The 24,573-nt window shown below is 49.7% G+C and overlaps 1 protein-coding gene across 1 annotated transcript in view; it reads right to left on the bottom strand.

The window, feature by feature from the left end:
• The window catches only part of XYLT1 (xylosyltransferase 1), a 275,010-nt gene that overhangs the window by 37,061 nt on the left and 213,376 nt on the right, over positions 1–24,573 (bottom strand). The window contains exon 6 of the mRNA XM_037507547.2: positions 3,688–3,768. Within this exon, the coding sequence (XP_037363444.2) occupies positions 3,688–3,768 (81 nt within the window). The remainder of the gene's footprint in view (positions 1–3,687; positions 3,769–24,573) is intronic.

Raw genomic sequence — 24,573 nt, forward strand, 5'->3', positions numbered from 1 at the left:
TGATGCCGTCTCTCGCAGCAGGAGCTGCAAGTCCAAATTGGCTGCTAAGGGCTGGAGCTGGGGACAGAAGGTCAGCACCGCTATTAGGAACCACATGCAACTAACAGCCCCGGCACCCTGTGGGCTCTTTTGTATCTTGCTGCTCGCTCTGTTCCTTCTCATCTTTATCTTGTAAGCTCTCTGCCTCTGTCGCCTCCTCTCTACCAATGCTGGTCCTTCCAGAGCCTTCCTGGAGCACCCCAGTTGGAAGGGGCTTTGGAGACCACCTTGTTCAAACCCCTTGTTTTTCCAAGGAAAAAATGAAGTCCAGAGAAGGGAAGAGGCTGACTCCCAGGCAACCAGCATGTTGGTGGGAAGCTGGGCCGGACACAGGGAGGCTTCCTCATCCTGGAGCTAGAACGGGGGCTCTGGGGATCCCCCTCTGACCCCCAGATGGGAGTACAGTCCTGCCTTGTGGTGTGGCTTCAACAAGCTACTTCACCTCTCTGAATCTGTTTCCTTATCTACAAATTGAGGCTAGTAAGTTGTGGGCCAATGCTGGAAGCCAGAAAATCAAACCCACACAAAGGAAAATAGAACCCACAGAGGTTAAGTTAGTAGGTGACTGTGGTCAAAAGGTGTAAACTTCCAGTTATAAAATAAGGAGGTTCTGGGGATGCGATGCCCAGCCGGGGTCTAGCAGTAACACTCTCTTGCATATTTCAAAGTTGCTGAGAATTCATCTTAGAATTTCTCATCATAAAAATAAAATTGTAACCGTACATGGTGATGGATGTTGAACTCGACTTTGGTGGTGATCATTTTGCAGCGGATGCAGACATCAATCACTCTGCTGTGCACCTGAAGCAAATGCAGTGTTCAAGGTCCCTGATAGAACTACTTGGCTATTTGATGTATTTATTTTACTTCCACCCTCTGAGGTGAGGACTAATTACATAGTCCCCTCCAAAAAAAAAAAAAAAAAAAAGAACTAACCCAATTGGGGCTTGATGATATCATTTGAAGTGCTTGATTCAGCTACACGTGAAGTAGGGTGTCAGTGCTTTAGCTGCATCAGCTAATAACTTCCTTTACCCTTAAGCTGGGTTCTGCCATTTCTAGAACCTGGAAGTGAGGGGGAAGCTGGGGTGGTGAGGCTGGGTCATGCTGCAGATGCGGCTGCAGCTGACAGAGGGTTGCAGGAGAAGGCACACTGACTCATCGTGCTATTAACACTAGCCACTGCCCTTCGTGTAGCTAAGTGCGAGACTCCCCACTGAGGACTAACTTACGGACGTGGGAACTCTGTGAGCTCTTCTGTCCAGAGAGCCCTGGCCCTTAGGGTTCTAGAGGGAGGTGCAGGCAACATCGCCTTAGCCTGAGCCTTTCTCCTGGCCCTGCCAATAAGGTACCACCTGTTAACTGCCGACATACATCAACTAGACAGGATGTCACACCCAGAGGTATAACTGGCTCACACACCATCCACTGACTTCTACCAGCAGTGTTTAGTCCTGTGCCAATCATGGCAATGACATCATCACGGTCACCTCCACCGTCATCACAGGGCACTTACTTCATGCAAATACTTTAGACGGTGCATCTCATTTAATCCTCCCCAAAACCACATTCACCTTTCCATTATATAAGTAAGGGATGAAGTTCAGAGAGGTTAAGTTATTTGTACAGTGCAGCACAGCTAGGCCATGGCAGAGCAACTCAGGAAGTAGAACCTCACAATCCACAACTTAACCTCTAGGCTATACCCAGGTGCTAGCACAGTGCCTGGAAATAGTGGGCAGAGAATAAATCCTGTTGAGCCCAAGGCTGAAACAATAGCAGAGTAGATGTACTTCAGACACAAGTCTACCTACTTACGGCGGGTTCCTTTCTCAAGGTGCAGCTCTGTTTGCACAACACCTGCACTACACTGTTACCTGGAGGAGAGGAAGGTCTTCATTTGCCACCTAAGGGCAGAGACACCAATATCTGGGTCAGTTTTGACAAAGCCTCGATGGGATCTTGTTCAGCTCCCCTGTACCCCCAAGGGATTTAGAACCAGAAACCTGGGTTCAAACTCTACTACTTACTGGCTGTGTGACCTCAGGATAGCCATTTAGGCTCTCAAAGACCCCCTTTATTATGACAAATGCGGAGGGTAATTCTTATTTTTGCAGTGACTGGCTTTCAAGATGAAATGGGTCCTGCAGAGGAGGACCCGACAGAGCAAGGGGCACTTTGTGGGAACCACACCTGGTGCTAGAACTCTTCTCTTTCGTCCTCTCAGGTCTCACTACCCTTAGTGACCAGAACACACTATGCTACGCTATGCCCTTTACAGAGCGCCTTCCAGTCTGGGGAGCTCTCTTGCAAGATAAAGAATGTGGTGGTGACAGTGCAGGAGCAGTCGCTGGTCAGCTAGATGAAATCAAAGTTCAAAGGCAGGAATTGACATGACACTGGGATGAGAATCACTCTAGGGCTACTTCTAGAAGGCTCAGGAAATGGAGCCCACTGCTTGCTCGTGTCTCCCTCTGTTGTGGATAAGTAGGTAAACAGAGTCACAGCCATGCTGTGGAGACCAGCAATGGGCCCAACAGAACACCCCCAAAGCAAAGATTACGCCTGCAATGCCAAAGGGGACCAGGCAGGGACAGGGGACAGGTGAGGACTTCAGCGACACAGAGAACACGGGCTCCAAGATCCAGATGACTGTCGTGAGGAATTCAGGCACACAGTAATTGGACCTGTGGGTCCTTTAAGATGAATTGGAAATCTGGGTTTTTATGGAAAATATCACTCTTTTTAAAAGGGCTATTAATTTTCAAATGAAGCATCTGATTTAACCAAAACAAACCAAACCAGCATGAAGGCCAAACAAAACAAGCTAACAAGCTAAAATCATCCTGCGAGCTGCCAGGTTATGCTCTGAGTTCAACACCAGAAAAAGGCTCCAGGAAGTCAGAGTGAGCCCGGCTGCGGGTAGGAACGGTGAAGCCCATCATGGGATCTCTCCTACAGGGGACACTCAGGACTATCCCTTGTAGCCCATCTCTGGCCACAGAGATCTGGACTTAGCTCAAAGCCCAACTGCGGGGATGCTGACTGGCATTGCTTCTCAAAGTCAGAGGCACCATGGGTCAAGATCAGGCTTCTGGGTGCTTCAAATCTCTGCCAAAGTTTTGGGCAGCAAGTGATGCAACAGGAAGGGCCCAGGCCTCGGGCTAACTACATGTTGGCATATGACGCTTTCCCACTAAAAAGCAGACTCCATGGGAATGAGGGTTCTGTCCCATTCGCTACTAGAAGGGTGCCTGGCACATGCCTGGCCCTCAGTGAAGATTTGTTAAAATCTTTGTGGCTGACCCAATGGATGACAACAGGGACATCACTTAAACTGTGGGCCTCAGTTTCCTCGCCCATAAAATGGGGCTGAACAATGGCTGCCCAGCTCATCTGGAAGGGCTGATGTCAGATAACAAAAGTGCTTGGGAAAAAAAGATGTCAAGGACTAAGACGCCATGATAGACCATGACTATTACCTGCATCTGGGCTGACTGGAGGGGCTGGTTAAGGGTGGCGGTCAGCCTGTGCCTCACCTGCCTGTCCTCAGCACCTCTCTGGCTGCGTCTGCCAGCCCAGAACCCCACACCAATGGCTCGGACCTTCATTTTCATTTTGCACAAGGTGAGGGGGAAGATGTCCTACCTTGCATTGTCCCGGCCATGTGACTTCAGGAAATTCATCTCTCGGTATCGGGAGAGGAATGCCACCAGCTGGTCGTTTGTCCTGCGGAAACAAATGGAGAGGAATGTCAGGTTCCTCCAGAGGCCACTTCCTTGTTTGTCATGGAAACCAGGTTCCTGCCTTCTTTCCTGGTGAATATCCCCCAACTGGCCACTCTCACTGGACAGTTGGGGTGCTGTTCTCCGATCACTCCATCATACTGTGACCTTCTCTGGACAAATGTAGTATCCTGTTTGTTGTGGAGTCTCCGGTGCCCGGTGCTGGCCTTGACAATTGCCAAACACATAGCAAATGCACGAAACACATAGTAACCTCAGTGCCTTTGCACTTGCTATGCCTGTGAAATTCTTTTATCTTCCTGTCACTAACCTACTCTTGTTATCCAGATGTTCATTAAAATATCATCTCTTCAGGGAGGCATTTTCTGGCCACCATCCTACAGTAGCACCCACCACCCCACTCCACCTTTATCAGATCACTCTACTTCACCACTTTATCACCATCTGAAAACCAATTTTACTTATATGAGGATGTGAGCTCCACAAGGACAGAACACAATGGCTGTGCTCACCATTGGTCCAGAATAGAGCTACAGTGATGTTTGTTGGATGAATGAATGACTCAAGTGAGATGAGTCTGAACTGACTCCTTCACATGAATTTTGAGGAAGGAATGAATGAATGAATGCATGCATGCATGCATGCATACCGGGCCTCGATAGCCACTGGGCTACCGATGGAGAGCGCTTTAATAAACATGAAGTGTGATACACACGGATGACATCGTTCCCAGCATTGTTATCCCAAATTTATCGCCATCAATCTCGGCACTAGCTGTGTAGTCACAGCTAATCAGCTTGTGCATACAGCTGTGACAGTATTTTAAAAGGCAGTCACACGGGTCTCCATCTGCCAGATATGCAGTCGCCTCTTCCGCTGAATAAACCAAAACAGGTAAACGGTGCTGAAGTGACAGCTCCTTCATCATCAGGCTTCTCTGCTCAGGGGTTTTTACTTACACGGAAAGAGTTAACCAGGGCTTCAAACTGGGAGAAAGGAAGGAGGCAGTGGAAAGGAAAGGCTACACCTCTGGGGGGCAGGAGACCTTGGGAAGGGATGCCGGGGGCTTGAGAAACAGAAAGACCTGGAGACAAATCCCAGCTCCACTCCTGACCAAGCTGTGTGTCCGAGGGTAAGTCACTTAGCTGCTGAACTTAGCGCTGCCCAGCACACACTCTACTGGGTGAGTAACTGGGTGAACGTAAAGGGCATGGAGTAGGTGCCCAGGAAATGCAAACTGCCTTGCTCCTCCTGCTCCCCACCATCTGGTCCTCATGTCCCTGCAACTCCTCATAGTCTCACCCTTCTAAACTCCTGTTCTGTGACTGATCGGCTTGCACGGACCAACTCATCATTCCAGCGGGGAGGCACAGGCCAGTGAGGAACATGCCGCAGTGAGAATGAGCGCGCCGGACACCCACCTACTCCTGAAATAAACTCCCGCCCTAAAGCAGCTGGTCTAGCGGCAGTGGCGCCACAAGCCCCGTGCGTCTGCAGTGAGGTAAATCCGGCACACGGGCAGAAAGCTAAGACCCGCCGCTTTGCACAGACGTGAGCCCCGGGGGTGCGGACAAAAGGCTAACCCCACTTGTCTGTATGAGGGTGTGTCTCCCGTGTGGACCCCCCCACATGCCAGGTCCAGCCCCCGGGGCCTCACACCAAGTTCCACTTGTGGGCATGGGGCTGCTGTCAGTGGCAGGGAGAGGTGGAAACCAAATCAGACCCTAAAAAAAGGAAAGCCATCTCTGCACCCCCGCAGGAGCCCACCCCACCCGCACCTCCGCAGCCTATTTACCAGCCTGCTCGCCACTCTGCGACAGTTCATTATTGTCCCTGATGAATGCGGGACAAGTCAGCCTCTGAATGGGTCCCTGGCAGCAGGAATAATAAACAGGGGCCTCTGGGCAGCCTTGGTGGGAGGACTGAGGGGCTGGGCCGGGGCTCCGGGGCCCCTCTCCAGAAGACTCCGGCCTCCCAGGGTTAGCGGCTGCAGCTCCACTTGGCAACCCCAGAAAGCGTCTTTCAGGGCCCTGAGTTGGGGCCATTTTCACATTTACCGCTTCACCGAGCCCCCATCTGACGGGGATGAATAGGCATTTAGCGAATTTACTTAGCGATGCTTCCACATGAAATCGTCTCAAAAGATGACATCTTGGGGGAGGGAGGGTGGCCGGGGAGGGGGCTGCGTTTCCCGGCTCGGAGCTTGTGGGTAAATCTTTTCAAAGCTGAGTGCAACGTGCTTGGCTGGGCTGGTGGGGCCAGGGGACCCCAAACTCCGCCTCCCCCTGGGGGCCCCAGCCCCCTGGGCTCCCCCTCTGCGTGAACAGCCTATGCTGAAGGCTAACTTGTCTCCCCAGCTCCTCCAAGGGGAGACAGAACTTGGTTGGGGAGCAACTTTCCCTATCGCTGCTTTCAGACACCTGTGGAGAATTGCCTCCATGATATTTAGCTCTCTCTGGATAATCAACAGCTTGAGATTTGTTGACATTTTCCCCAGTTCCAGTCTCTCTTGCTCTGTTTCCCCCTCACACATCTCTCACGCATCCTTCCTGGTGGGGTCATTTGCAAGTGGCTTCCACAGCTCAGCACCGTGTCTGTGTCCTCACCCATCTCCCTCCACCTCGTGCTGAGATTGTAAGGAGACACGTCTGTCTATGCCAGTCCCTCTGGCCCCTGGCGGCAGCTCTGGGCCCATTGCTGCTGCCTTTGGCGCTCCTTTGTCGAAACAAGTACGTAAACAAGTAAAGATTAAACTTACTGCAACCACAGGGGCCTCCTGCTTGAAATGGATGAATAAGTGGGTAATAAAACCAGCTCCCAGATCACGGCCACTTACGGAATGTCCAGCAGGCCCTCAGCCCTGAGGCAGACTTGCCCCACATTGTGTCACATTGACCATTCACAAAGACACTATACAGTGCAGTTTTCAACCCCATTTTACAGATGGGCAGCTGAGACGCCTGAGGAGTTGTCCATTTAGTAAAGAGCCAGGATTGGAACTTGGTTCCAAATGTCAAAGCTCATGCTCGTACCACGAGGCTGATTCTGCAAAGATCGGATGAATGCATGAGGAATGAACCAACTCTGCTCCAGGGTGGGAGCAAAGATAAGGTGTCCACAACCTCCCGTTTTCAGAATCTGGTCTTCAGACCAAACCATCAGTCCACTGATATTAAAATGCCAGGTTTCAGGCTCTGCCTAAGACCTACTGAGTTAAAATCTGCTTTTGAACCCAAATCCCAGGTGACGTGTGTGCGCCCTTTAAAGTGTAAGAAGTGCTGCTTTACGTCAAGCGTGGAGATCAGCAGTTAATGCTCTTCTTTCCCGCTTCATCTTCTCCCCATGGTCTCTTCCTGAAGGTCTGGGCTTCGGGCGTGCTACTTTCATCTCAATAAGCCTCAGGTATGGGGAGTATTCAATAAAGTAATACACATATGATTTGTGCAGTAGCACCCGGATCTAATAAGCCCTTGATAAATGTTAGCTGTTATTTAATCGCATTATTATTGCCATCTTGAACACCAGAAGCTTAAGACATTTTGAACTGGTAACAGCAGCATGAAGACCCGACATTCCATGCATAACCCCCACGGAATGTTCTGCAGGACATGGTTTGCGAAATGTCCTCCAGAAGGGACATGTCCACAGGCCCCCAAGGGGACTAACACCCCATCGTCCTGTTCGTGTCTACTATACACAAGGGGCATGGGAAAGCAGAGAAGGAGGGAGCGGTTCAGCTCTCAGGTACCCATGTTTCTGGGCGCTCAGCCCCCATACAGCCCCCACCAGGAAGGAGCCCAGGGCACAGCCAATTTCTCTGGGTCCCCCTGGCCCACCATACTGTGGCCCAAAACCCCTTTCCAGCGTGCTGAGAAGCATCTGCCAGCGCCCTCAAGACTAATGGTGCAGCCTGAAGAATGAAGGCACAAGAGCAGGTTTTATGGACTCTGGATCCCAGTCCCCCAGAGGTCACCAGGTGGGGGCAGACCCCAGGGGGCACTAGATTGAGGCCCTGTGGGTGCAGTGCACAGGCACGGGGAGAGCAGAAAGGCACACGAGGGGCATGGATGGGGGACTGTGGCGGCTGAGGGTGCTGGCGGTTGCCACACCTTCAGTCAGAGCTCATGTTGTGCCAGTAAACGCCCCCCTGCACCCTGCCACTTGTTCCAAGAGGTTCTCATCTGTAGTTATTTCATATTTATGTCAATTTAAACACCACTTTAGGACCTCCCTGGTGGTGTAGCAGGTTGAGCACCATGCTGTGAAGCTGTCCACAGCCTCTGCATGTGGGTTCAATTCCCGACTGGCCAGGGAGAAACCCACATGGTGCGGCAGACCTCTCCTGTCTCACCCTCTGCTCCCCTCAGCAGTGTCTTCAGTCCATCTGCCTGTTCTGCTCCCCACTCTGTCTCTGGTGAATTCTCTCACCCCCCTGTGCCTCTGACTGTACTCCAGTTCTTGTACAAATAATCTTTAAAAAAATATAAACACCCAACAAGCAACTATAAACCAGAGACACACTACGGGGGGGAGAGGATAGGAGGGATTAGGGTCAAAATAAGTGGGGTGGGAATTGTATGGGGAATATAACCAAGATGAAAATGCATACATTGTGCAAAAATGAAAAATGATGTAAAAAATATATAAAATTAAATAAAATTTAAAAAAATAAGAAAAAAAAATCTAAATAAATGCTCCAAATTAAAAAAAAAAAAAAAAAAAACACCGCTTTAGCTTCACTCTAAGCAACACTATTCATGAGAGCTGATATAACGTTTCCCCCAGTTTTTGAATCCTGGTAACATACACATGACATCCACGTCGCCAACGTAACCAGCTCTAAGTGTGTGGCTCATCGTGGTGATGACATTCAGCGTGTTGCACCCCCATGGCCTCCTCTATCTCCAAAACTTCATCCTGCCAAATGGAAACTCTGAGACCTGTGACAACAACGCCCCTCTTCTTCCTGCCCCAGCTCCTGGCAAGCACCTCTCCACTTCCTGCTTCTGTGATGTGGACCATCTGGGGGCCCCCTAAAAATGGAATCACACAACATTTCCTTTTCAGTGCCTGGCCTCTTTCACGGAGCATCATGTGCTCAAGGTTCACCCACGTAGTAGCCAACGTCAGAATTCCCTTTTATTTATTTGTTTGCTGGTTTGTTTGTTTGTTTTGTTTATACATGCACTTCAGAAGTGCGGGAGGGTTTTACAGCTGAGGGGAGCAGCGGGCGGCAGGAGAGGTCTGACGCCATGTGGGATCCTCCGGTCCGGGGAGCAGCCGGGGATCGGATGCGACTATTTCCCTTCCTTTTTAAGGCTGAGTGTCCTGTCGGATGGACAAGTGACAAGCAACAGGGACCATCTGCCTCCACAGCACGAAGCCACATACAGAGGGGCTGAGAGAGCTAGTCCACTTTGCTCGTGATAGAGACCCTCTGGCATTACAGTCATGAGGGTCCTGGGCAAACAGAAATGAGTAGTGACCTGGGCCCTGGGATCACACCAAGGGAGGGGGGACCGCCGGAGAAAAGCCACACCCCATCCTTCCCTGGGGAGCCAGAGAGCAGAGCCTGGCTGCTGGAGGAGGCCCTTCCCATGCTGATAGGATCACCACCACCAAAACTTGGGTGCCAGCGAGACAGGGAAGGAAAGAACACAGAGGCTAACAGCACCTAAGACTGAGCGCCTGCCACGTGGGCCAGCCTATTTCCAGCAGCCTGCATGTATTAACCTACTTGTTCCTCACGACAACCCTAAAGAGAGGAGGCTGCTGTATTTATTGAGGGAAAGAACAAATGGTGTAGTTGATTTATAATATACATCTAAATGCCAAAATTAAAAACTCTTAAAGGTACTACGGGGGTGTGTTTAAGTGGCATGGTAGTTCTTAATCACGATTGATTCTCTCATTATTTGGTTTAGGCACTCGGGAGTATCTAGGTGTCAGATTTATATTAGGAAGACTTGTGGAAGGGCGGGGCGAGGGAGGCGGGGCGGGGCGAGGGAGGCGGGGCGGGGCGAGGGAGGCGGGGCGGGGCGAGGGGGGCGGGGCGAGGGAGGCGGGGCGGGGGGCGGGGCGGGGGAGGCGGGGCGGGGGAGGCGGGGCGGGGGAGGCGGGGCGAGGGAGGCGGGGCGAGGGAGGCGGGGCGAGGGAGGCGGGGCGAGGGAGGCGGGGCGAGGGAGGCGGGGCGGGGCGGGGCGAGGGAGGCGGGGCGGGGCCTGAAGCAGAGAGCATAGTGGAGCAGCAGGCACAGAGAAGAGACCTTCTGCTGCACCACATGCGCTCTAGCTCCCTGCCCCCTTACGGGGGGCTAACTCCCACGCCCCTTGCGGGTAGCTCCCTGGCCGGGGCTTGAACTCAGGCCGCAGCAGTGAGAGCGCTGAGACTAACCCCTAGGCCATCCTGGAGGCCCCGCCAAGGGCTTAGTTAAATGGAGCCTTTAACCTTTATTAGGCGGCTTCAGGAGAACTACTGACAGCTGCTTCTCCAGCAAGTCAGAAGAGACTACGGCTGCCCTTCCCTTCCTCAGTGATCATCACTGTCTCCTCCTAGGGCCCGTGGGCGCTGAGGGAAGATGGCTTTCAGCGGCACCGCCATGTCTTCATCGGTGACAAGAGGGGGCAAAGTATGGGGATTTTTCAATTCTAAAACAAGTATTTTTCATTGATGAATCAGAAAAAAACCTACACAGTTCAGAAAGTAATCAGGATTGTACTGATCCTGAAAGATTTCTTTGGTGATGATCATGTGTAAAATCATATTTAGAAGTTTCTAGAGGTTTAAGTGTGCAGACTTCTGATGTCCTCATAGAATAATGAATGCTCTTAGCGAGCTGAAGAGACTCAAAAAAACAAAGTAAATAACCCAGTCACAAAATGGGCAGAAGAGCTAAAAAGGAACCCCTCCAAAGAGGAAATGCAAATGGCCAACAGGCACATGAAAAAATGTTCAACATCACTTGTCATCAGGGAAATGCAAATCAAAACCACCATGAGATACCATCTCACACCAGTGAGAATGGCACATGTCAAAAAACTAGCAACAACAAATGTTGGCGAGGTTGTGGAGAAAAAGGAACTCTCCCGCACTGCCGGTGGGAGTGCAAACTGGTCCAGCCACCATGGAGAGCTGTGCGGAGATTTCTGGACCCACCAAACATAGAGCTTCCATAGGATCCAGCAATTCCAGTCCTAGGTATTTACCCAAAGGACACAGAACCATTAATTCAAAAGGGCACCTGCACCCCTGTTTACAGCAGCAACATTCACAATAGCTAAGATAGGGAAACAACCCAAATGCCCCAAAATAGATGACTGGATCAAGAAGATGTGGTCCACATACACCATGGAATATTACTCAGCCATCAAAAAAGACAAACACATGCCATTTGCAGCAACATGGATGGCGCTGGAAGGGATCATGCTCAGCGAAATAAGCCAGAAAGAAGACGAAAAACCCTGGATGGTCTCACTCATAGCAGGAATTTAGAAACCAGCAAAGCACCTGTAGTCCATGACCTTAGTCTATCCTTTGCACTTGTTTTCTTCATGTTGTATAGAAGAAATGGATTAAGTAGAAGAAGCCATACATTTCTGGGCATTAAAGAATAGTTTGTGTGGTTGTTCAGAATCATCTTGGAAGGTGCAGTGATTTCTCTCTCCATATCCTCCAGATATTTCTTAGCTCGTAAGTGTCTTCTAGTACCACCGTCTCTTCTCCCATCAGTATACATTCTGTTTGCCTTCCTTGCTCCTAGAAGCTGCCCAAGGACATATGACATTCGTTATTAAAAATGCCACCTGCCAATATTCTAAGATCTTTCCAGGCCCTCCATGGATGGTAGTGGTTTCATATCACGCTTAAAAAATCTCCTGAGGTTGTGACCAGAGATTCGTCCATTGTCGCTGCTCTCACAGACGCGCGAGGGCTCGGGAGCAGCGCTGGGGGGCGATGGGGTCCAGCACAGAGGATGGAGGCAGCTGCCGGGGTCCTGGAGTCTCCTGGCCAGAGCCCGCCACACGCTGCCTCGGGTTGCCCCGGCGCTCGCGGAGGCGCGGGAACTTCCGGACCGCTGCTGTATTTATATCTGCCTTTCATCACATAAACCGGAGCGCTCACGCATGTGGCTTTCTGAAGTGACGCACCCCGCTGTTCTGTCTAACGAGCACACCAAGGTAACCCACCCCTGAATCTCTGCCTGAGCCCCAGGCAGCAGGCAAGCCAGCTCCCAAGCAGCGGGTGTCAGGTTGCTCCCTTTCTGCCCCTGCAGTGCCCTGGCGCCTTATCTGCCCGCATGAGGCTATGGTAGCTTTCTGGCGGTTCGACTCCTGGACGAGGACTTGCTCATGCAAAGTGCTCTTTCGGCCCTTCTTGGTTTTCAGAAAGATGCGATATGGGCTGAGGGTATTCTGAGTTGCAGGCAGGGCTGGGACTCCGCACCCCTGTTTGGGAACCCCCTCAGCTGGGGTGCAGGGATGCAGGGAGGGAGACAGAAATTACCAAGGTGATGGAGAGGGATGTCCTGGGTAGGGGGGCTGCTGGATTTCCAGGCAGGCTGGCAGGCACTGGTGGGGAGCACCTGCCAGGGGGGCCTAAAGAGCCTTTACAAAGCTGGCAGGGGCTGGGGTGTGTGCAAACTATCCTCTCCTGGGCCAAGGGCTTGGCTCGTCCCCGTCATTTGATCACAGCACCAAAATTTTCCATCCGGATGCTTTGGACAATTGGTTCAGAAGTCTGGGTTGCCGTGAGACAAACAAGCATTGGGCCTCGTTTGGTCCTCCAGGCCTGATGCGTGCCCAGCAAATATTCACCAACAGGTTGTGCACATGCTGAGGGGGATGCCCAGCACAGCCTGCCCCACGGGAGGCCCGGGCCCCCAAAGACAGAGTGTCAGCTGTTGCTTCTCTAACTTGCCTCTGTCCCTCTCAGTGCCCCTGCCAGGGCTGTGCCTGGTGTAGGGGTGAGATGTGGGGGCACGAGCCCCCAGGCACAGGGAGATGCCTGAGAACAACGACTGCAGAGAAATCCCCCCCAGCGTCACCCGCAGTAAGTGCCCCTGTCCCCTCCTCTCCAGGAACCCGGGAAGGCTGCGCCAGGCCACGCGGGACTAAAGGGGGACCGGAGAGGTTTCACGACCTGCCAAGTCCTGCAAGATTCTGACCGTGGTCCTCGGGGTGCAGCGTCTGGAGTCTTTCCAGTTCTCACTTCCTCGTGGGGAGCAAGTTTCGAGATTGTGTCTATTTCTTTAGAAAGACAGTCAGGAAACAGGAAACCACAGGCGCTGTCCGAGGCCCCCACTTCCTTTTAAGAGCACAGTGTTGTGACAATGGAGCCCAGGGTGGGGGGCCTTTCTGCTGAGCCTGTCCGAAACCCGGTCCAGCCGCCTGTCTTCCTCCTGCATGCCGTCTCATGAGGGGATGTGCACCCGTTTCTCCACAGGGCTGAATTCCTTCTGGGGCGGGGGATGGCCCTGCCATCACTCTGTCCTTGACTCTGGCCCTTACAGGAGCCTGCCTGCCGGCTAGCAGATCTCTCAGGGGGCCAGAATGTCAGAACAATGAGAGGAAAGGTCAAGTTCAAGGTCCTCTGAAGCAGAGGCAAGAGCAAGGCAGTGGAGATAAGAGGAGGGAAATCCCGATTCCCATGTTGCCAGGGTTTACAGTGAGACCTGTGTTTGCAAAGCTACAGGGGAAATGAATGGAAAAAGCCAGACACTGTTTTTCTTCCTGGACCCTGTGGACATAATTACTGCCACAGTTGTGCACCCGAGGAAGAGGGAACTGGGTAAAGTGCCCCCCAGCCTCCAGGCTCGCTCTAATCCATGCGCCGGGAAGCAGTGGTAGAGTCTTGGTAAACGCGTGTGATCATGTCACTGAGCATCCTTCAGTGTCTCTCCAGCACCTGCAGGACAAACTCTGACTCCTGAGGTTACAAGGTGGCTGCTGCGCTGGCCCTGCCTACTCAGCCTGTGGGATTACTTGGAATTCTTCTGCATGCTCTGTGCTCTTCCAGAAATCCAAGACTTTCAAGATCTGTTTGTTCCTGGGAAATGTGACTTCCCACTCCTCTTGACAGGTCAGGGGTCAGACACCTGGAGCAACAGTGGAGAAGGTGGTCCTGTCCGCAGGTGGCTCACAGGACAGTGGGGAGGCATGTCCATAAATAGGAGACGCCTGTGATACGGGATGAAAGCCCAAGCAAACGAAAACACGAGACCTTCTGGGGACAGCAGAGGACAGTTCCTCCCGCCACACAGCCACACAGCACACTAGGGAACCACCTGGATAGTACAACCCGATTGCTTTTAATTGGGTCTATCTTTCTGTTACTGACAAAAACAATGCAGAATTAAAACGCGTTCAATGCAATTGCAGGAACTGGCAAGCCAATTCTCAGGACTCAACACTTTCACAGAACATTTGTACGACACATACTTTAAACATACAGAAGCCATTCTAGGAGGCAGCTTATCTGACAGTCCATCAATGGGAACTCTTAACACCTCAGCCCTTCCTCCAGACGGCTGTAATGGAAAGGTAACTGACAAGCATCAGCACCCAGAGGCCACGCCTGATCTGACAATACAGCTTGAATCACAAAGAACTAAAATACCATTTAGCCTCATGTGTGTGTGGGGGGAGGGGTGGTGTCTATCTGACTGCATTTTAATTCTCTGAAATCTAATTGTCCCCACATACCATGAGACATCTTAAATGAACAGAACATTTGGTTAACCAAATTCTGGCTCCCCTCTGATGGTGATTATGGCTGGTTATTTGATTTGGTCGGGGGCAACAAGAGGAGGGCTGCTTTGAATGACATCAAGAAATCGAATTTTACATGTAAATGTGATTTAAGTGGGAAAGCCAAACTACAATGAAAGCTGTTTTCAGAGAGATGTCTGTAGACGTTTCTCTCTGATCTTTGCCACTTGCTTGCTGTTTAATTTTCAGCACGTTCTTCATGCTGGAAAAAAACCCTAGTTTTTTTTTTTTTAATTTTTGAATATTTATTTTTACTTATTTTCTGTATAGAAGAACTGGGGTACAGGTCAGAAGTGCGGTGGGAGTGTGTGAGAGGATTCACCAGGGACAGAGTGGGAAGCAGAACAGGCAGACTGACTGAAATACACTGCTGAGGGGAGCAGCGGGTGAGACAGGAGAGGTCTGCTGCGCCATGTGGGTGAGACCCCCAGCCAGGGATAGAACTCAGACTGTAGCATTGATGGCGCTGAGACTCAACCCCTAGGCTGAGTCTACACAATAGGGATAACAAAGGTCTTTGAGTTGCCTTGTGTCGTGGGCATGGCTCACACTGTGCCTGGCACACATCACAGCAGGTGCCCAGTAAATGGAAGCCACGAGACAGAAGCCCCTGTAGCCTCTGCTTCAAGGAAAGCCCCTGCCAGTTGCCCCCACGCTGGGCAGTGCATGCCTGGGTCCCTTGCACTAACACAAACTGTATGTCCAGGTCCCCTGATGGTGAGCAGCCATGAACAGGAACCCTGCCTGGCTCATCTGTATTTCCAGTGCAGGTCACTGTGCTTGGCTGGTTCTAGCAGCTTCCTGTTCCCTCCCCTTTGCGTCCCTGTGCTCTTTGTGTCCCTGTGCTCACTTCAGAGTGGCCCAGAGTGGAAACTGCTCAGTCCACAGGTGTTGCCTTCCAGAAAGATCTTTCAATAGTGCCCCCTGTGGAGGAACACAAGGCTGAGAAGTAGGGAGAGAAACCCCTGTATCTCTCTGGCAGGGCCAACTCAGTGCATGCTCACTGGCTACAGCCTGGAGTATCCATGAGCCCTAACTAGCTGGACTATATGGATGAGCTCGACTTTCCCTCTATGTATGTGGCTGAGAACAGATTTTCTTCAGCATCCACAGGCCCCTGGGTTTGTTCAAATGATGACAGTGACCTACAGGAATAACTGATCCATTCCAATTTCACAAGTGCTCCTAATCCTCCAACACCAACACCATGTCAGTATTTGATATGGTTAAAATTGTGCAAACTAGAGAACAGAATCCTGGGTCCACCCCTTACTGGTTGTGTGGCCTTGGCCGGTCATTTTAGCATTGGAGGCTCAATTCCTCATCTTGAAAACTGAGGGTGATAACAATATACCAACCCTTCACTGGGTTTCTGTGAGGATTACATGAAATAAGAGGGTGTTAACTGTCAGCTGCATCTGAAGAATCCCAGAGGATGCAGAAATTCGTACCAGAAGGGGGGTAATGAGTGGTGGGCAGGGGAGAGCGACAGAGAGCTATCCAGGTTGGGTAACCTGTGAGCTATTATCATTGTTGCTCTTATCACTTCTTTAGGATTAAGGTCAATTTTCTGCTGGGGTAGGATAAAATAAGGATCTCTAAGAACCTCAGAGACAGGTCAGTTCGGATTTCAGCCCTGGGGCGGGGCTGAGCCCGAAGGACAGCTGACTGTCATGGATCACCTTGGGCAGCCTGCCAGGGTCACCAGCCAGTCTGATGGGACAAGGTCAATACGCAGCACAACACCCAAGCAAAGCCACATGGTCCGGGATAAACAAACACTGGTCACCTCTGCGAGCCTCAAGCAGACAGAGATTTTTGGCTTAAGAGGGAGATTCTGGAAGATCAGGATGTGCTGCACCCAGGATATTCTTTACCCACAGATGTCCAAGGCTGTTTGTTTATTCAGAGGACTGATGAGAAATTAAAGAAGAAATCAGACTGTTTAAACAGAGAACACAGGCTCCAAGGTAGCAATTTGGCAGTCCTTAGAGACAGAAACTACCTGAAATGTTCTAAAAGGACACAGAGCCTGTACAGATCAGATGGTCTCAAGCTGGGGCAGCCTGAGGCTCCCTAGGCCAGTGGGGGCTCTGGATGACCCTCCGGGCTTTTTTCAGAGGAGTCACTGTCACCCGTTTTCACAAGGGTGTCCAGGGTGAAGTCTCAATAGAGGGAAAAAAAAGATTTAGTAGATTAAAAATAAAAGTTCAAAAATCATTAAAGAAGATAATCAATTCAGATGCCAATTGTTTTTTTGGTTTTTTGCAGGGGAGGCACCGGTGGCGGAGGAGGGCAGAGTCACATCTGACCAACCCTCTCCAGCAGAGCCGGCTGAGCGCCGCCCTCACTGACCGCCTGTCCTTGGGAGGGTGAGATTTCTCGGAGCGGCACTCCTGCCTTCTACACAACAGGGAGTGTGACGCCTGTGTTTCCTGAGCTGTTTTGAGGATAAAAGGATGATGCATTTAGGTGAAGCGCTTGGCATGGGTGCTTGGTATACAGTAAACACTTAATAAGTATTTAATTCCTCTCTTCTTTGCAGCTCCGTTGGTTTCCTTCCTTTCCTCCCTCCCTTTAGACTCTGACAACAGAAAGGTGGTTACCAGGGAAAGGCAGGCCGGAGGCTGGAATGGGCGTGGTCAAGGGACGTGGTGGGAAAAATGTCACCTTGGAACCTATACAGTTTTGCAAACTAATAATTCCTTAATAAAAAAGAAAGAAGGAAGGAAAAGACCTAAGGATAGCGGGCTATCCTATGGCAGTATTGGGAAGTCAAGAAGTTTGTACATTTCAAAGCCCCTAAGGAGCAAAGGAACTCTATTTCTCTCTTCTCCTTTTTAAAATAAAACGAGAAAAACAAACCTTTCTTTACAGCAAACAAAAAGAGTGGTGTAAGTTATGCCATCCCTCATAAGAATCAAGGAAATATTCACTCTGCACAGTGTTTTGGGGTTCCAATGAGGAACCCCAGTTGTGAAAGGCTTGGCAAGCACAATGTCTGGTCCATATGGCTGCTCCGTACACACAGGGGCAAATGTTGAATGAAATCCCTGAGGCCCTGCCAGGTCCCTGAAATGGGATTTATAAAGCCATATAGAATCCCTGTCATGCTGAGGCAGATCAAGGGCGGGTCCGGCTGAGATGAGCCCAAATGAGTGACAGCAGATGATCTGTTTTGGGTGGCCTGGACTGAAGTCCACCTCAGCTGCTTCCTTGCTGTGTGAGCTTGCAAGTTATTTCCCCTCCCCCTGCCAGTGTCCTTGGCTGAATCAGGCAAAACCTGGATGAGCTCGTGTGTGTGAGAGGCTCACCCCCCGTGCCTGGCACATCAGAATTGTTTGGTTCATCTGATTACTCTTGTCACTTACATGCCTCTGAGGGAAGACAAGGATGGCTGGATTCCCAGGCACACAAAACTCAGCCTACAGTCACCAGGGATTTGCCCAGGGGAAGCTGTGGCCCTTGGGATATTAACAGGCCCTAAAAGGTGGAGAACAAAGCAGAGGCCACCCTCTCTGTGGTTGACTCCCTTGCCAACCCCCCTAGAGTGGTATCTACAGAGCTAGAGTCCATCTCTTTTCCTACTTTATCTTCTTAGTATTTCTTCCCTTTCTCTCTTAGGTAGCTGAGCCATGTGCATTAACAACTTACCATAATGCTCAGAAGAACTGAAAATAGGTATTCAGCCAAAAACCTGGAGCATATTCATAGCAGCATTGTTTAGAATAGGTGAAGAGAGACAAGGACTCAAAGGTCCATCAGTGGATGAAAGGACAACCAAAAATGGTGTTATCCACACATGGAATATTACTTAGCCATGAAAAGGTGAAACACTGATACAGGCTGAGACATGGTAAATAGCATAATGCAAACATTATGCAAAAGCAGTAAGACACAAAGGACCACATATTGCAGGTTTCCATTTCTATGAAACATCCAGAATAAGTAAATCCAGAGACAGAAAGCAGATTGCTGAATGCCAGTTGCTTGGAGAGAGGGGGAAATGAGAGCTTAATGAGTCCAGGCTTTGCTTTTGGGGTGATGTCTAGTCTGGGACTAGGCAGCACTGGTGGTGGCACAATATTGTGAATGCACTAGTGTCACGAATGGTGAATTTCATGTTTTACATATTTGATCACAATAAAAAAATAACTTCAAACTGACACAAGGTCCGTGTAACATCTGGGATATCATAAATATTTTATATGCAACATCTACTTAATCCCCACAACCACCATAGGAGGCAGGCTGCGTCAGCTCCACTGTGAAATTGAGCTTCTCAAACCTTCAGAAATATGTTGAATAACAAGACAATGATGGTGATGTTAACTACTGAGGACATAAGTCGTGTTCCAGGCATGTAATAGATATGGATGCCCATAACCCCCTCCAACAACCTCATGAGGGGTGTACTGTTATTATCAGCCATTTGGAAGATGAGGATGTACAGAGAGGTTAAATAACTTGTGTGGGATCACACTTCCACACGTAATGGAATTTGCACACAGGTCACCTGACCTCAGAGTTCAAGGGCTTCACCATGGAGCTCCGAGGATAATGGTCGGATGGAAACTGGAATGAATGTGCACAGCTGTGGTTCTGCCTCCCAGTCCCCAGCGGGAGACTAGATGCATGCCACATGGCACCAAGGGACCACCTGGGACTCAGATTCTCCCAGGCTGCATGGCAGTGGAATGGAGAGGCGTGGTTCACTGACACCCCTTGGCTTCCTGGGCTCCCAGACAGGGCTGACCTCCTGCATCTGTGTGGGCACGTTCCCGTAAATGGATCAGTGGCTGAGCCATCTTTAGGACGTATGAGAACCCATGGCAGCTCACTGTTCTTCTGAGATGGGCTCTCTGTCTTTTTGGAATGTTTTCCATTTTCATGATGGAGAAATCAGAAAATGCCTCTAGCTGAAGGAAACAAGTGATGACAAAACCTTTTCACTGGTCCTCAATCCAGGAATAAGTCCAGAGATGCACTGAATAATTGTGGAAGTGAAAAACGTGCACTCAAGTGTCAGGGAGACTTCTGCTGCTTAGGAACAAGTGACAGTGGGCACGGCGGCCACTGTGGTGTCATATGGGATGGCCATTTCTTTGCTCCTTCAGTAAAGACTTAACAAGTTCCTACTGTGTGTCACACACTATACCAGGTACCAGAGACACAGACTAAGCAAAGCAGATGTCAGCCTAGTGGATGTGTCCCCCTGGGCCACTGTTATTGTCACCATTTGTTGACTTTCTCTGTGCCATGTAGGGCACTGTGCATTTCACAGCCTAGACCTTACAGCAAAGGTTGAGGTATGTAACTGTGATGGTTCCCATTTCACAGATAAGGAAGCCAAGCACAAAGAGGATGAACAACTTGCCTGAGGTTCTGTGGACAGTAAATGGGACAGCTGGACCCAGACTCTGCTGACACCCCAAATGCACACTTCGTGACCCCTTTACTACACTTCTCCTGAGCACTGGACAATTCCTGCCTAACAGAACAGAGTTTCTGAGTCCATCTCCAGCTTACAATATCTCCCCAGAAAACCCAGGGGCATGGAAACTAAGAACACTGTGTTCTGCAGAAAGGCCCAACAGAGAGAAAATAACAGCAACAAAACAACAGGGGGGACCGAGCCTGGTGGAATGTAATTACCTGCACTATAATGCACATATATATCCACTAGCAGAAAATATTAGCTATTTTATTTCCCCTCCCCCAGCAGCCTGGTACAGTTCTCTACTGTTTCTTTCCTTCAATCTCATCATGGCACTTACCCCCTAAAAAAAACTTTTCAAAGGTAACCTGTTGCTTTTCAGATAAACTCAGGCTCTTTAATAGGTTCTCAGGGTCCCAGGCCCTCTAGAACTGCTTACGGCTCCTACTTCATAATCCGGCTTATGCCCTCACTACCTCTCCCACATAAGCCTCTCCTGACTTGCTGCATGGACCTTGTTCCATCATGCCACAGGGCCTTTGCACATGCAGGCCCCTTTGGAACACTCATCTCCATCTTCCTACCCAGATAATTCTTCCTCTTCTTTCAACTCTCAGCACAAAGGCAGCTTCTCCAGGGACACTGTCTCTGATTCCATGGACAAGAAGAGGTCATATTTCAGTGGCTCTCCTGTATTATAGGTATATAAGCTTCTTCCTAACAAAGTCATGAAGATGTAGTTATTTAATGGCCTGACCTGTGAGAGCAGAGATGGAACTATCCTATTGGTGGCAGTAACTCCAGATCTTCATCAATGTCTCACATGGTAGGCTTCCAATACGTGGCTGATTAATTGCATGAATCAATCTACTGATCAATCAATAGTGAGGTCCTGAAGCTGATATTTTGATAGAATTAGAATGTATTTTATGGTCATGACCTTGGTGAAAAATTTTACTCCTTCTTCCCAAGTCAACAATGCTACCTGAGGCAGATTCATGAGACAGATCACAGAAGAGCCCAGACACATCTAGGCAGAAAGACGGTGGGGAGCCAGACACACAAGATCAACCAGATTTGCAGAAAGCACAACAGGAACACGTGTCCAGTCACTCTGGGAAATCTGTGAGAATTAGCCGGCATTAAGGCATTAGTCAGCAACTTGCCTGGTCAGCCAAGGAAAGATAAACGAGTCTTGTGCTTTCAGGGGGGAGCAGGAAGCTGGGGTAAGTGCTGAAATCAATGGGTCTTGGGATTCAACATCATTAACCTTTTTGATTCAGATTGAAGAAGCTGGTGCAGGGTGAATTGCAGTGCTAATGAGCACCAGGTATTTCTGATGGTTTTATGCAGAGAAGGCTGGGTAGCAAGAACACACAGTCAACTCTGGCTGACACATATTATGGGGGGCTGGAAAGGCCTAAAGTCATGAGGATATCTGTGAATAAACTCTCTATGAGACTGTCTGTCTCCTCTTGGCTGGCCCTGGTCAGGGAACACTGATGGATGAGTTGTATTTCATGTGAATTTTCCAGCTCAAATTCAGGATTGATACACCTGGTCAGGAAAAAATAAAGTTAATGGAGACTGTTGTTTCATTGCTAGAACCTGGGCTGGAAGTCTGGGTAGGGTCAGGGGAGGTTGACCAGAAGGCCTTGGCAATCAAGCACACCATTTCTCTGTCCAGGGTCCTGAAACCTAGAACATTGGACTTGATCACAAGCTGGAACCTGGGTTACAGAGACATCTGAGAAAATGTAGGAGAAGACAATCATAGGAAGATAGGTGGGTGACTAAATTTGCAACAGTTAAGACATGTGGCTTTTGGGCCAGGCCAATATCTGAAATGTGGGAGATCTGGCAGAATGATCTAGTGCAGAGGTATGCAAACTACGGCCCACCACTTGTTTTTGCAAATGAAGTTTGATTGGGACACAGCCATGGCCTTTCATGTACTTATTGTTCACAGCTGCCTACTGGTACCAGGGTAGAATGCATCATTATGTTGCCCACATACTGCTCACAAAACCTTAAACATTCACTATCTGGCCCATTCTAAAAAGTTAGCCAACCCCTTCTATTCTAATGCTTCCCTATTTCTGGTTATTCATATACTTCCTCACAATGTGCTACTGTACTCACATTATCAAAATATTGTCCTGGCCACCCTCTTCCTTCTGTGATTATTTTTCCATTTGACCCATAACCCATTTGCGTGTCTATTGTCCTTTTCACTTATCACGCTGGGTGCCATAACAGTACTATGCTTTCTCCCCTGATGTACCCCAGCAGCCAGGGAAGTACTTGGCACATGTGGGTGCTCCACATTTGTTGAATGCTTGAAGAGCCACTCACCCTTTGTATTATTGCTTTGTCAAAATTTTCTTATTCATACATGTAATCTTTTAAGGAAATTGACCAGAAATCGGGGATATGCTTTCCTTTTTATGTGTTAAAATAAATGCAGACATTTTTGTAAGTTTGCCTGCAAAGTGTTTCATGGCCTCTTACCACAGGTGGTCCATGCCTCATATTTGGGAAGTGCTGACTTCTGGTTAAGGACAGGGGTGCATTTAAGGCTGAGCTCACTTCTTAGTAGGTGAGTGACTTTGAGTGAGCTTCTAATGTCTTTTCTCTCTCATGTGGGGACAATGCAGGTCCTCTCTCACCAGGTGGCTGAGATTAAATGAGACCATGAGCAACACTTAACTCAGCACCCTGTATACACTTGGGGCTTGATGAATAGACGTGGGGACTTCTGGGAGTGAGGGCATTTCGTGGGAGCTGAGCTCATGACAAAGCAGCACCATTCAGCATGGCCGCCATCACTCTCAATGAAGCCCGTCTTGGACACTGCCCTGGCTGCTGAGTGACTCCACCGCATCTCTGCAAAGCAATTTGGATTAATGGGACTATTTAGCTGTAGGTGCCCAGAGAATACATTGTTTAAAGTAACTTGTTAGAAACTTCCCCAGGGCGGCAAACTTTTAAACAAAGATTGACTCTGTAATCAAAAACTGCTTGGCCTTAAACCACGTTCCAGCCTCCCAAACAGTGCAATTATGTTGAGAAAGGGGTGGCAATGTTTGTGCCCCTGGCTGGGTTTGCCAAGTAATGTTGACTGATGAACACAATTAAATTGCACCAGGGAGGATCCGTCTCTGGAGGAGGAAAGGACACAGGAGACAGGCGGCAGCTCTTGGGGGTACAATTTCCATTTTCCTCTGAGAGGGAACAAAAACATGGATGTGGGATTCTGCTTGTCCCTTTACCCTGGGAACACTGGGCAGCACCTCCAAATAGCCTCCCTTTCTCATCCTCTGCTTTCCCATTAAATGAGGGGGGGGTGGACAATGGACCAAGACCGGAATTGGGGTTCCACACTCTCAATGTGGACCTGGTAGGTCTGTTTTATTTCAGATGGGAGGAGGAAGGGGGTGAGTCTGGGGCTGACAGCTCTGCCTTGGTTTCTATTCCATCACTATCCTCCAGGTTGTGGACCTGTCCAGATGTCGGAGCCACTTTCTGATGCTTCCTGGAGCGGGCAGGGATTGAAGGGGCTATGAGGTTGGTCAGAGGCCGATGACTTGGCCTTGGCCTTGGGATGGAGAAGTTGGGGAGAAAGTCTCCAACTATGGAGGAAGTCTCCAACTTGAGACTTCAGGCGGGGGTGTAGCTGTACTGATTCAAGCAGAAGTGGATGTGAGACGGATACTGTTGTCTTAGTCCACGGCAGTGATTCAGAGCATCAGAGAAGGCTGATAAACACTAAGGTTCTCTTCAAAAAGCCTTGTAGCAGGGAAGGGAGCCAGGAGAGGATGGCTCAGCTGCAGATGGATCCGAACCCAGCCAATTTCAAGGAGGCAACGAGTTCAACATGAAGTCAACTGCCTTCAGGACTCCTATAATGAGAGACTTCCACAAAGGCATCTGTGCTTCCTCTATCTGCATTTCCATAGCAATACAAAGGTACAGAGATATGGAAATATAAGAGAGAAGGAAGCAGAATAAACTGGCCACAAGAAAGGCCAGACTATGTTTTTTCTAAATATAGTAACTTCAGGATTTGTAGATATCATAAGCACAGCCAGAGACCCATCTCTGGGGTACTGGTAACAATGTCCAGCTCTGGATTCGGTCCTGTGTTCCAGGATGTCTCATCTCCAGTGCAATCCCATGAGGAAAGCATTGTGGGGTGGTCCCTGCCTTTGCTTCCCATGCCAGACACCCTCTCCATGCCCCTCTCCTTACTAGGTCTCCCCATGGGGAGAAGGAACTGATGGTGCGATTCCAAGTGTTGGAGGGCCTGCCTGGGCCTGTTTACAAATGGGCTAGGTAACCACCCAGTAAAAGCCCCTGCTGGGATCCCACTACCTTCTCTCGTATCTTGCTTTCAACGTGGGCTGAGCCCGATCCTCTGGGACTAGGACTGGCTGTACTTTTCCATCCTGCCTCTTGTCTTCATGCAAATAGAAGAATGAAGAAAGCTACAGTCTCTCCCTGGGAGACCTGAGGGTCCTCTTTTCTCTACACCCATCAGTACAATGAGCATCCTGGTCCCCAAATTTAGAAGGAGGGGGGGATG

The sequence above is a fragment of the Talpa occidentalis genome, unplaced genomic scaffold (assembly GCF_014898055.3).
Source record: "Talpa occidentalis isolate TD23 unplaced genomic scaffold, MPIMG_talOcc4v2.1 talOcc4.12, whole genome shotgun sequence".
In the NCBI taxonomy this organism is placed as follows: Eukaryota; Metazoa; Chordata; class Mammalia; order Eulipotyphla; family Talpidae; genus Talpa; species Talpa occidentalis.